This window comes from Xyrauchen texanus, chromosome 3 (assembly GCF_025860055.1).
Source record: "Xyrauchen texanus isolate HMW12.3.18 chromosome 3, RBS_HiC_50CHRs, whole genome shotgun sequence".
NCBI lineage: Eukaryota > Metazoa > Chordata > Actinopteri > Cypriniformes > Catostomidae > Xyrauchen > Xyrauchen texanus.
The window spans coordinates 34,503,130-34,516,794 of NC_068278.1; the positions used below are offsets into that span (position 1 = coordinate 34,503,130).

At 40.4% G+C, this 13,665-nt stretch overlaps 1 protein-coding gene across 1 annotated transcript in view; it reads left to right on the forward strand.

Annotated features, from left to right (window-relative positions):
* The window catches only part of LOC127626484 (fibrinogen C domain-containing protein 1-like), a 194,729-nt gene that overhangs the window by 110,565 nt on the left and 70,499 nt on the right, over positions 1–13,665 (forward strand). The window contains exon 5 of the mRNA XM_052102292.1: positions 8,779–8,875. Within this exon, the coding sequence (XP_051958252.1) occupies positions 8,779–8,875 (97 nt within the window). The remainder of the gene's footprint in view (positions 1–8,778; positions 8,876–13,665) is intronic.

The following is a 13,665-nucleotide window of genomic DNA, read 5'->3' on the forward strand; positions in this document are numbered from 1 at the left end:
AATAGTTGTATTTTATAGTGCTGTCAGTCAATATTTTATAGCAATTAAATCACATTATTTTTCATTGTTAATAGTTATTAATCACAGATTTTAAAAGTGCTAAAATTGGACTCTATATAGACTTCTTTTCCTGTTAAAACTCATTAATTAAAACAACATGTAACAACAAAGCTATATTAACATTTCCCAAAAAAAGCCCTTTACATTTTAAAGATAGAATTGCACTAAAATAGCACCAATTCAAATAACATTAACACTTCCCAAAATCTATGTCGGATGTTGACTAATTGAAAGAACTTGTCCCATAGGTTGCATATTCATTGCAATGCATAATACATCTCTTAAAACCTCATCCACCACAATATTTATCAGCTGGCAGACTGTGGCTTTTTGTGATTTGTGTCAGGACATCACAAGCTGCTTTTTTTACTCCATCTGAAAAGCACTGCATGCAGTTGCTGTTTTCGGAATGGCATACTACTCATAGCCTACTACTCTTACTGCTTCTGTCATATCTATGTATTGTATATGGTAGTATGCCATTGCGTACATGACCAAAGTCTTGTTCTGGTTTTAATGCTTGCACTGCCCACATCATGATACTTTCTTCAAATTTTCCAGTAATCACAAGCTGATGCTTCCAAAAGTCAGAGAAAACAGGATCAAAGTTTAAATTATTTTAACTTTGAGCAGTACGTCAATAGACATTCAACAGGAGAACTCCAACAAACTGCGCAGAGGTCCCTCATCAGTGCCATGTATTGTGTGTTTGGATTTAGGTGACATTTAAGACTTGACATGCTTTGTGTTAAATAAATTTCACATTACAAAAGCTGCAAAGTACTTGATTTTCATCCCATTTGGGTTTGTTTTGTACGAGGTCCTTTCTCCATTACTTGATCATAAACATTATGTTATGCGTTTTGTTTGTGGTATCTACATGTTCATCTCAATCAGCTTCCTAGTTCAGTAGTCAGGGCACTAATCAGGGAGTCATTTCTAGGACTGTCTCAATCGCAAAATTGTTCCAGTGGAATGAAATGGTTACTCCCTAAAAATGGTTCAAATTAATAGAGCGCAACTTAGCCATACTTACTTACTTACTCAATGAGAATACATCCCAAATTTTGGTTACTTTTAATAAATTTTGTCAATTCCTTAGGCTAAATGTAAGGCCATGAAATTTAATTTAATTAGACACAGATATTAATGAAAACTAAATAATAATTCACCTAACGCAAATGAGTGAAATCATGACTCTGATCTTCTGAATATTTAATGAATGGAATAAACTCAAAACTTTAATAATACAGGCTTAATATTTCATTTTTATTCTCTGGGGATTTTAAAAGGCACAATGCAAGTGACAAATTAAATGTCAAGTAACACTTCAAGAACTGACCCGATACGAACAAACAGAGCCCTCCCCAAGCGATGAAAACATATTTTTACTTCCTGAGCCATAAGCTGGAAAAGGTTCAGTTTTAAAAAGGTTCTGTACTGAAGAACAACAGGGAAAACAGACACAAAAATAGTGCCTTCAGCTGCTGTAATCCTCCACTGCTGCTGACTTTAATTAAAAGAGAATTTTGAGTTTGCAGCAACTGACATTTTGGGTGCAGTTTGTCATTTGTGGCAAAATGGCACGGTCATGACATAAAGACCACAGGGTGCGATTCACAGATCACTGCACTGTAAGGGTTTTGGATCAATTACTGTAAACACCAGGGTGCGAAGAGGCTAATATTATTATATGAGGTGACATGATGTAAAGTATTTTGTTGTGTGAATGATGCATTGTAATTACATTTAAAATACTTGCATTGAATTACATTTTTTAATTACACTGTTAAATTTACCACTAACCCTAACCCAATTCTTACCCCAAAACCTAACACTAACCCCTAATCCTACCCTTACTCCCAAACCTACCCATACCTCAACCTCAGTAGCAGCAAATGTGGGAATTTTGCAGAACAACATGTAGTTACACAGTAAATACATAGTCTTGTATGTATTTAATTTTTGTACATAGTAGTTAAGGCCACATAACAAAATTATAAGTTTCCAATGACAAGCGATTTGTCTATTCACATTAAAAGTGAACAATCAGTGAGTATTTTATGTTTAAAATACAGGTATGTAGAGCAGGTTTAACAGTGATGTTGAACCAATGAGATTTCATGGTGGGCGGATCCCCTTGCTTATTTCCACAGAAATACTGTAGAAACCAAGCAATTGAAATAAAATGTCAGTTGGTTGCATAAGGTGACAGGCTTGTTTGGACTAAAACTCAGATTTACCTGAATGAGCATTTATGGCTTGATAAATGCACCTGGTTAAGACATGGCATAAGGCGATAGGGAAAGTGGTGGCCCAATTCTGTCTCTGTCTCCACTGGTACTATTGTTAGACAGTGATGGTCAAAGACGCTTTGACCTTCGCTGCTTTCCTGCCTTAAATCTATGGAAAAAAGCAAGATATCACCATGACACGATTTTGTGTGTGTGTGTGTGTGTGTGTGTGTGTGTGTGTGTGTGTGTGTGTGTGTGTGTAATTCCAACATTAACAGCAGTTGCTTGCCTCAGTTCAGTGTAACCTGGGTTGATCTCCCAGGAGCCTCCGGGGCAGCCACAGGGTGAGAGTGATGTGAGAGAGAGCAAAACCTTTTAGATGACTGACAGCTGTCGTCCTGCACTGACAAAAGCCTGACAATCTCTCTATATCTTTCTCTACCCAATTGTAATATAAACAATGTCCGTATGCTTCTTAATAAACCTGACCAGACATTATACAATGAGCAGCATCAATAAAAATTTCAAATGCATTATTTATCTGTTTTGCCTATATTGTAAATACCAAGGGGCCTATTTTAAGAGTGCTAGTGCTAAGCGCAACTCTATGCCATAAGTCATTCACACAATGTCAATGGTAATGGTCAGGAAGTTTTGGTATTTTCATGCAAGCATGCGCTAAGTCTAGACGCAAGTGGGTTTGACGAAATTGCATGCATCAAGCTAACGTGATGGGTCAAGTGCAATTTAATTCTATGGTTCTTCTCCGGCACGTCTACATCCTATTATATAGTTAATTCCCTGTCAAGCACCAGGAATATAAACAAAGACAGCACATTCTGTTGATAGTGTAAATGGACTGTATGCACTGAATTAAAAGAACAGAAATATGGACTTACTTTATTTTGTATGTGCAATAATTGCATCCCTGTTGAATGTCAGGCATTTCTATGACAGTGATATGCAAATTTGTAGTGCTGTCAGTCGATATAATTTTTTTATTTGTGATTAATCGTATATTATTTTGGTAATTAATCGCAATTATTTGCACATTTTGAGTGTTGAAATGTGACACTATATATAATTATTTTCTTGTCAAAAATGTATTTATTTCCATCTTAGGAATTAAAACAAAACAATATGTAGCAATATAATGCTTTATTCAAATTTTCCAAACAAAGCAATTCCACAATTTAAAAACCAGAACATCTGAATTGGGCCATGACATTTTTTTTTGTAAAAAAAAACAGTTTTTTTCACTGTATAGTGAGAGTACAACAGTACCACCCATTGAATGTATATGGAACCGCCGTGTTTTGATGTTTTATGTTAGGCTTGTATGCTCACTTGGTAGAAGTCCTTTGAAATAAAATGAAAACATAATCAAAATAATAAAGTAGTCAAAAAAAATCCAAACATTTAACTGTCTACAACTTCTTCCCATGAAAATTGTGGTTAGAATTAGTGCTCTTGCAAAAATTGTATAAGATATTGCACAGGGTTGTAGCGCATGGCACTGCGCTTTGCGCACTCATGAAAATAGAGCCCAAATGTATAGAAAACATCTAAGTTACGGATGTAACCTCTGTTCCCTGATAACCCCTGATTATCCACTAGGGGTCTCTCTTGAGTGCCAAATATGCATCTGATCTATGAAAAAAAGGCCAATGGGAATTAGGCAGACAGTATTTACATACCCCACCCCCGGACATACGTGTATAAAAGCGGGCAAATACATCAAGTTCATTCAGGAATTTTCTGAGGAGCTGGTCTGGTCACTACAGTAGCTCGGTTCAGCGACGTGGCCGGGAGGACACAACGTCTCGTTCCCTCCATCAGGGAATGGAGGTTACATCCGTAACCTAGACATTCCCAGTCTGTTGCTCACTTCAACGTTGTGTCGAAGAAGCGACACTAGGGGTCCAATTCAAATCACGCCGTGCGCTGAGCCGTGTACGTGTACTGCTGACACAAGAGTGGGCAGGTATATTTACTTGCAAAGGTGACCAGTTGTGTCAGACTGCACGTACCCTTCCCCAATGCCCCATAAAAAGTTGTCGGACCCTTTTGGTTACCCTAAGCAGGGGAACAAGGTGATACTTGACAATCTGGGAACGGGCCAAGCCTAGCAGGGCCTCTTTTCTCTCTATGTTTCTCGTATAGAGCCAAAGGGGCTGGGGCCCTTACAGGCATCGTGGGAAGGGGGTCTTACCCATTTTCCTATTCTTTCAGGGGGAAAAGACCCTGCGGAGACCCCACCTGCCCAGAGAGGGGGAGGTAAGTGGCAAATACATCACATGGCCATTCAGGTCACATGTGGAAACATGGCGCAGTGGTAGATCCAGCCTCAACGAGGGGGGAGTTGCTAAAGCATGGCAACCGGGGGGCAGCTGGAACTGCCCAAGGGAGACACGGGTCCACTCGCTAGGGGACTGTACCGCAGAAAATACACACAGGAGGATTCCAAGCAGGAGTCCCAACCTGCGGAGAACCTATTCCAGTACAGGTTAGTTTGAGTACCCGCAGCGGATTGGGTCCGCGAATTCCTCCGCCGAATTGCGGACCCACAGGGCTAGGGAGGAATCGTCCAGAGATCCGAATGTACGGAATCTCCTGGGAGAGAAAGCGCACAAAAATCATGACCGAGGGAAAGGGCGCTAGGTACAACCGATCCACCAGGCCAGTCCATCAGCGTGTTACCGAGTTGTACCGGCTCAGACCTGAAAAAACACGGGACGATACTGACTCAACCCTGAGACTGTAAAATCTCGCAAAGGTATTAGGTGTTGCCCAACCCGCTGCTCTACATATGTCTGCCAGGGAGGAGCCCCTGGCCAGTGCCCACGAGGACGCAACACTCCTTGTTGAGTGTGCTCGGACCCGCAAAGGGGGGGCACGGCCTGGGTGTGATAGGCCAATGAAATGGCGTCCACTACCCACTGGGAAAGCCTCTGTTTGGAGACAGCGTTCCCTTTCCTCTGTCCACCAAAGCAGACAAAGAGCTGCTCAGAACGTCTAAAGTTCTGCGTGCGGTCCAAGTAGGTACACAAAGCACGTACCGGACACAGCAACGAAGGGGCTGGGTCTGCCTCCTCCCGGGGCAACGCTTGCAGGTTCACTACCTGGTCTCTAAAGGGCATGGTAGGAACCTTGGGCATGTAGCCCGGTCGCGGTCTTAGTATCACATGCGTGTCTGCTGGACCGAACTCCAGGCAAGTTTCACTAACAGAGAACGCTTGCAGGTCCCCGACCCTCTTGATGGAGGCGAGCGCGATCAGCAGGGCAGTCTTTAGAGAGAGGGCCCTGAGTCCATCTGATTCTAGCGGCTCGAAGGGGGGTCTCTGAAGGCCCGTGAGGACCACTGAGAGATCCCAAGAGGGGAACAGGCTTGGTCGGGAAGGATTTAACCTCCGGGCGCCTCTTATGAACCTGATGATCAAGTCGTGCTTACCCAAAGACTTGCCGTCTACTGTGTTGTGGTGGGCCGCGATAGCAGCAACATAAACTTTCAAGGTGGAAGGGGACAGCCTCCCCTCCAACCTCTCCTGCAGGAATAGGAGCACTGACCTAACTGCGCACCTCTGTTGGTCTTCAACCCGGGAAGAACACCAATTTGCGAACAAGCGCCACTTCAGGGCGTAAAGTTGCCTGGTAGAGGGGGCTCTGGCTTGGCTGATCAGGTGGCAGACCAGCTAGATCTTCCGTGTCCCATCCAGGGGCCAGACGTGGAGGTTCTCAGAGGTCTGGGTTTGGATGCCAGAGCGTGCCCTGTCCCTGAGAAAGAAGGTCTTTCCTCAGGGGAATTCACCAATGAGGGGCTGTCGCGAGGAGTACGAGATCCGAGAACCAGGCCTGGGTGGGCCAATAAGGAGCCACTAGGGTGACTTGTTCCTCGTCCTCCCTGACCTTGCACTCTAAACTCTAAGCACTTACCTGGAAGCCTTACGGGTCCTCGAGAGGGTCCGTGAGAAGGGGGGTGTCGACTTCCTGCTGGGTGCTCGATGCGTGGGCTGAGAGCTGGGCCCAGGTTGAGTTGGAGCAGTGCGTTTCTTCGCCGCAGGAGGACGCCCTCGGTGAGCAGACGGGGCATGGCCGATGGCGGCAGGCTTGCGACGGGGCAGGATATGAGATATGGCCTCCGTCTGTTTCCTTACCGTGGAGAACTGCTGTGTGGCCATTGCCTGTCCAACTGACTGCGTGCTGTGACCTTCGTGGCTCTGGGTGCAAGGTTGGTCGCTGAGCGCAGTTCCTGCAGCCGTCGGTATCAGGGCTACCCCCGTGCAGATCTTTGAGTGCCTTGGCCTGGTGGACTTGCAGGAGGTCCATGGCATGCAGGGCGGAAGTGGCATGTCCAGCGTAACTGTAGGCTTTGGCCGTCAGTGACAACATTGTCCTACAGGCCTTGGAGGGGATTACAGGGCGACCCCGCCAGGTGGTAGGGTTTTCGGGACACAGGTGGCGCACAACAGCTCTATTCACCTAAGGAATTGGCGTGTACCCGTAGGCCGCTCCGCCGTCGAGGATAGCGAGAGCAGATGAGCGAGTGGCTTTGTGACGTGCTTTTATACCCATATGTCCGGGGGCGGGGTATGCAAATACTGTCTGCCTAATTCCCATAGTCCTTTTTTCATAGATCAGAGGTATATTCGGCGCTCAAGAGAGACCCCTAGTGTCGCTTCTTCGACACAACGTCGAAGTGAGCAACAAACGGGGAACTTGAAAGCTCTGAAACAACTTAATAAACATACTAAATAATGTTTTAATTAAAATCTAAAATGCAAATGCGAATGTTTCAAAAGTTTAGGGCATAGAAAATATGATTTGCCCAGTTTTAAAAAACAATAGGTGTCAGTCGAAACTGTTAATTAGAGTAAATTGATGTCCACTGATGTGGTAGCAACGCACACCTTTCAAATGCTTTGTAAAATGTGTTTAAAATGTGAGTTTAATTTCTAAAGTTTTAAAATGAATGCAGAACAAGCTGCAAATTGGTTACTTGAAATTTTTTTTTAAACTTTGTCCTCAATGTGTCAACCGAATTAGAATAATTATCAGTTTTAAAAACATGTAATTTACCCAGAGGGATTACAGATAAAGTAGAAGAAAAAATGAGACCTCTGATTGCTCTTTCTCCAATTTCCATAATTGACTCAGTGCCCTTCTACAGCATATAAAACACATACAAACTCTCACCCACTCACAAACACATTCAAACAATGTCAGTGTTTTTGACAGGCTCATTATATGGGTGGGCACACACATCTGATCTCTCTTATTCTGCACACGTCCACCATTACACCTTACAGACATTTCTTTTAAGATGCCTCATCTTTAATGCAGTTTTCACACTTGATATATTTTCTTGAGTCTGAACTTAAATTAAATTATCCACCCTCTTGCTCCCCCTGTTATGCTTTCACACTGTGTTATGTTGTTTCAAACCATTGTACGGTATGTTTGCAAAACACTTTGAACATCACCTTTATTGATTTGTCTTGGAACAACATTCCTATCAACCAATAGGACTTTAAGTTTACAGTTAACATTAGGTTACGAGACCTCAACAACAGTCTTATCAGCCAATAATTTTCCTTTGATTTTATGAGTAGGTTAATGTTAGGGATATGGTTAGGGATTGTTAGGATTGTTTGATTGAATGGTTGTTTCAGCACCAACAAACAATGTTCCAATAACTCCAGTAACAATTATCCAGTAACATGTCCTACTTAGCTTTGTGTTTAGAAAAACCAGAACTACCTTTTCTTTCTTACTTGTTTTTGTGTAATTCTGTTTATTTCGTTCTACTACCAATTTGTTGAAAATTATAACAGTGCATAATCTTTACCTATTCACATTAATCATTAAATGTACTGCACCAAACATCTAGTGAAAGGATCATGAAGTAGTAAAGGGTCATAAAGGGTCATCTAGTACAATAATAAATAAAAAATATTGTGTACTTGTAACGCAGTTTAATGGAAAGGAGGAGGCGAGAACCGGCTTGGCAATATAAATAATATTTTAATGATAAACTTAAACAAAACACATATGTGAAAGTGTCTATACGAAAATAGATTTAGAGCTCTTTGTGTCCTACACTTTTTGAGTCAATCCTGAGTAGATGAAGTTATCATGCTGTATTAAATTATATTATTCTCAAGATCCAAATTAGTTGTTTCATCAGCATGTTTGTTCAGGTTTCATATCACTCTCTGCTTTCGCCTGAGAGACTCTGAATTAATCATCGATTCTTATCAAGGATTTACCCTGCGGTAGAGCCCTAAAATCATATGATGCTTTAATTCGAAAGCACACAGGAGCGCACACACACATATACACACATATATATATAAGGAGTTTTCTTTTCTTTTTTTTTTCATAGGGATATTAAGATCAGTGACAACATTTTAAAGAACTTAAGATTTATCCTCACAATTTCTTTTTTGGAATTGCATTATGTATCATTCTATATTTTTTTCCTCAGGTGATCCAGCGGAGGGAGGATGGCTCTGTGAACTTCTTCAGGGAGTGGGACTCCTACAGAGAAGGATTTGGCAAAATCACTGGAGAGCACTGGCTCGGTGAGTGTGTGTGTGTGTGTCTGTGTGAGCGTGTATTTATCACTTTGTGGGGACCAAATGTCCACATAAGGATAGTAAAACCCAAAATGTTTGACCTTGTGGGGACATTTTGTTGGTCCCCATGAGGAAAACAGCTTATAAATCATACTAAATTATGTTTTTTTTAAATGTAAAAATGCAGAAAGTTTTCTGTGAGGGTTAGGTTTAGGGGTAGGGTTAGGTTTAGGGGATAGAATATAAAGTTTGTACAGTATAAAAACCATTATGTCTATGGAAAGTCCCCATAAAACATGGAAACACAACATGTGTGTGTGTGTGTGTGTGTGTGTGTGTGTGTGTGTGTGTGTGTGTGTGTGTGTGTGTGTCGGTGTGCATAACAGATAAAGACACTGAAAGCATAAACTGTGATGTTTAAGATTTGTCTGTATAAAACTCTGTCAACACCTGCACACCATCTGAAGCACATACAACCAGACAATAACTGTTGTAATTGCTTAAGTGTATCCACACTACAGTAATCTGCAATTTAAGTGAATGTGTGGGACTGACCTGGTTACCATGGCAGTCAGCCAGGTGTTTACCTTGAAATTGACTGCACAGAGCCCTGACAAAACTCTGCAAAAGTACATCAATGTCAATTCACAATATGCACTGCACAGTAGTGAGTCTGCTGTAAAAATATGCTTACATCGTCCTTCTTTTCAAACTATAAAGTTACAGGTTTACAGTTTCACAGTCCCTTATTAAACAAACCAAACCTCCAAGCTCATTATCCAACTTGGGGACAAACTCAGGGCTGCGTTTTGAGACACTACTGTTCTCCCTGTACACCAAGGTTATAATAATTTGAAATGTTTAATTTAGTTTTTTTTCTATTTCATTTTAAAAAATTTGCTTCAATTTAGTTTTTAGTTTAGCTTTCATTTTGTTTGTTTGTTCTTTGTTTTAGTTTAGTAATTTTTTTTTAATATTTGATAATTTAGTTTTAGTTTTTCAGTACATTAATTTTTTATTTTAGTTTTAGTTTTTATGTCATGTGATACTTGTAGAATAGGGAAAAGGGGCACCGTGGGTCGTAAAGCTGGACACCTAAATTTACAGTTTGTAAATAATACTTATGAAAAGTCTGTGTGTGTGTGTGTGTGTGTGTGTCTCTGTGTGTGTGTGTGTGTGAGAGAGAGAGAGACAGAGAGGGAGAGAGTCAGAATAAATTACTGGATATTCTCTTTGTTTTAACATCATGCATTGGCAACACAACAAACAGTCATTCCAATAAAGGTTCAAATGTGTCATAATAAAAGTTCCAGACATGGCAAGCATTTTCTATAGGGTGACCAGATTTTAAAAGTCTCAAACTGGGACATCTGGGGTGTTCACAATACATGGATATAATCTCAGCAAAAAAGGAACCTCCTCTCACTTTCAACTGCTTTTTATTTTCAGCAAACTATGTGTAAATATTTGTATGAACATACAAATATTCAACAACTAAGACATAAATCAAAATCAAAAGTAACAGTCAGTATCTGGTGTAGCCACCAACTGCATTCAGTACTGCAGTGCATCTCCTCCGTATGGACTGCACCAGATTTGGCAGTTGTGACAATTGACCCCCCCTTTTTCGCCAATGCACTTGCAAGTTGCATGAAATCACACACAGAATGAGCAGTATGGTTGGTGGCATTGTCATACTGGAGGGTCATTGCATGCAATGACAACAAGCTCAGTCCGATGATGCTGTGACACACCGCCCCAGACCATGACCCCCAGACCCTAGAGTACAGGCCTCGGTGTAATGCTCATTCCTTCGATGATAAACACGACTTGTCAGTGAAGAGCACTTTTTGCCAGTCCTGTCTGGCGAAGGTGGGTTTGTGCCCATAGGCGACATTGTTGCCGGTGATGTCTGGTAAGGACCTACTGAGCACTGATGGAGGGATTGTGCATTCCTGATGTAACTCGGGCAGTTGTTGTTGCCATCCTTTACCTGTCCCGCATGTGTGATATTCTGATGTATCGATCCTGTCCAGGTGTTGTTACACGTGATATGTCAATGCGAGGATGATCAGCTGTCCTTTCTTTGTCTTCATGATTTTTGGAAGTTTATTATCATTCTTGATTATCATTCTTGAGTGATTGATGTATGTCTTCATGAAATCACACATGCTGTCCTCAAAATCCCAACACCACAACGAAAGAATGAATGGACGAACGCCGCAACAACAGCTGTGTTTACTTGATAACAGAAGTAACGCCCATGTTTCTCGCTAAGCATCACGGGAAGTAGGAAAAAGGTGGATAGCCTATTCCATCCATATGATATCATATTGCATGTGTAATAATAATGACTTGTCAGTGCTTGAAATTTCTTGTCAGTTACACATTTTTACACAACATTTGCAACACTGGAACTTAAAAATTAAAATACAATTCCACAATTAAGTGCTTGTACTATTTAAAAAAAAAAATACAGTTGTATGAATATTACCTGCAATCTCTTACTTAAGACTGTGGCCATGGGTAAGTGAACATATACAGTGACAGCAAAACATTTAAATTCCAATTTCACATGTAGATTGGCTTCTTTCAGCTTGTTGAACATTCATTTTCATTTGGGCATTTCTAAGTGCCAAGCATGTGAGTCACGGTAACCTGGTCATTGTCACGGTAACTAGACAGATTCTGAGCGGATTGCTGCAAAACTACAATGAAAGTATTGTCAAATAATTGTGCAATGCAATAAAATATCTCCCCTTCCCTGCAATCGATGCCAGACATGATACCAAGAAGGACGTCGATGATATTTAATTTAAAAGAAAAAAAAAAATCAGTGAGCCTAACAGCTGAAACTTTCTCTTTTTTAGAGAACTGATGGGACAGCGGGACATACCTCATTAAACCATGACCGAGTTCTGGTCACCCTAGTTTTCTAACTTCTTTGCATCTCACTATGAGGTACTGTAGTGATTCTCACCTGCTATCTTTGCTGATGTAATGAGAGCAAACAGGCCATCTGCTAGTGCTGTCGCAGCCTAGTGGCATCTCTATGTTAAGGTGATAGCGAGTTTAAAGGTTTAAACAAAAACAAAAACTAAAATATTTTAGTTTAAGATTAATTTAAGATTATTCAAAATAAAAAATTCAGAGCTATAAACATTTTTATTAGTTTAGTTTCCGTTTTTCCAATTATGTTGTTTTTTATTTCAGTTTACGAAAATGTTTTGTTTACATTTAGTTATCATTTAATTTAAGATAATAACCTTGTTCTACACACGCAACTGTGTGGCCACATCCAGGGTCGTACAATATGTGCGTGACGCGCCTCCCTCACTTTCATAAAGCCAAAGTCCTTGCCCTGCACTTTTTCACTGGGCATATGACTTTATGTGATATATTGCATACAGCAAATGCGTATATGTTTAAAAACAGATGTTAAACTATGGACGTTAATGTATGATAAATGTTTTTTTGATGATGATCTTTGATATAATTATGATATTATAGTTTGCATCTTAAAGCGATATATATCTTATGCTTTCTTTTGATTACACACAACTTTCAGCACTAGCACAAATTTGAGCTTTTCATTCGAAACTGGATCAGTGGGCAACTCAACTGTCCTAAAGCATGCCAGTTCATTTGACGATTGTTTAAGTCATTCAGAACAATAATGATGAAATGGACCGGTAGGCTACAAGTTAAAATATTAGGGGTAAAAAAGTTTTTTTCTCAATGCTTCTCCACAGTGTAGTCTCAATGCAGTCTCCACTAAGTAATTCTTGGATATTGGTTAATACAGTAATACTGATTCTTTTCTGTTACAGTTTGACTGAGAAATAGTTCTGTAAATTTAGCTGTATAGTTTGTATCAATGTTTGCTTTGAGATTTCAATTTGTTCCCCCGGTTTGCTTATAAGATATCCATCCAAGAGTCAAGTCAAGTCAATTTTATTTGTATAGCGCCTTTCACAACACACATCGTTTCAAAGCAGCTTTACAGAAGATCAGCATTAACAGATGATGAAACTGTAATGTCTATAAAGTCGATGAATCATTATTGTGCAATTTAGATAAAATACAATTCTTAATCATGTTTAAAAATAATTAAATAATAATTTTATTAATAACCCCAGTGAGCAAGCTGTAGGCGACTGTGGCAAGGAACACAAAACTCCATAAGATGTAGATTAATGGAGAAAAATAACCTTGGGAGAAACCAGAATCACTGTGGGGGCCAGTTCCCCTCTGAATAACATCATGAATATAATGTAAATATTACTTATGTATAGTTAAAATCATGGTTTAAAATTATTAAACTAAGTAAGGGTTAGGGGTCAGTGTTTAAACATCGATTGTGTTTGAACTTTAAGATTAATGACCAATGTCTTTGAAGTCTATCTTGATTAATTGCAGAAGTTCACATAGATGCAATTGTCCTTGTTAATTGGCTGATGAAGGCTTTTGTTGGCAATAGTTAGTCTATGCATTCCATTTCAAGATCGTAGTCCATCAATAGACCGAGGTGATGCAGGTTGGAGTTGGTATCAGTTCATCCTCTGAAGTCCATCCTAATAGACTGAAGTGATATATGGCTGGCACCGGTTGCATTTAGTCATCATCATTCAGCGACATGTAGCAGTGGAGTCTAACATGAAGCAGGAATGGTGCTGGATCCAGCCGGTTCTGGTGACCTCAGGATAGGAGTCCCGAGGTTGAGACAGGGAAACAAATAAAAAGATGTAAGCATAGATGCCATTCAATTTATTGCAGAGTTAGAGATCATGATCACT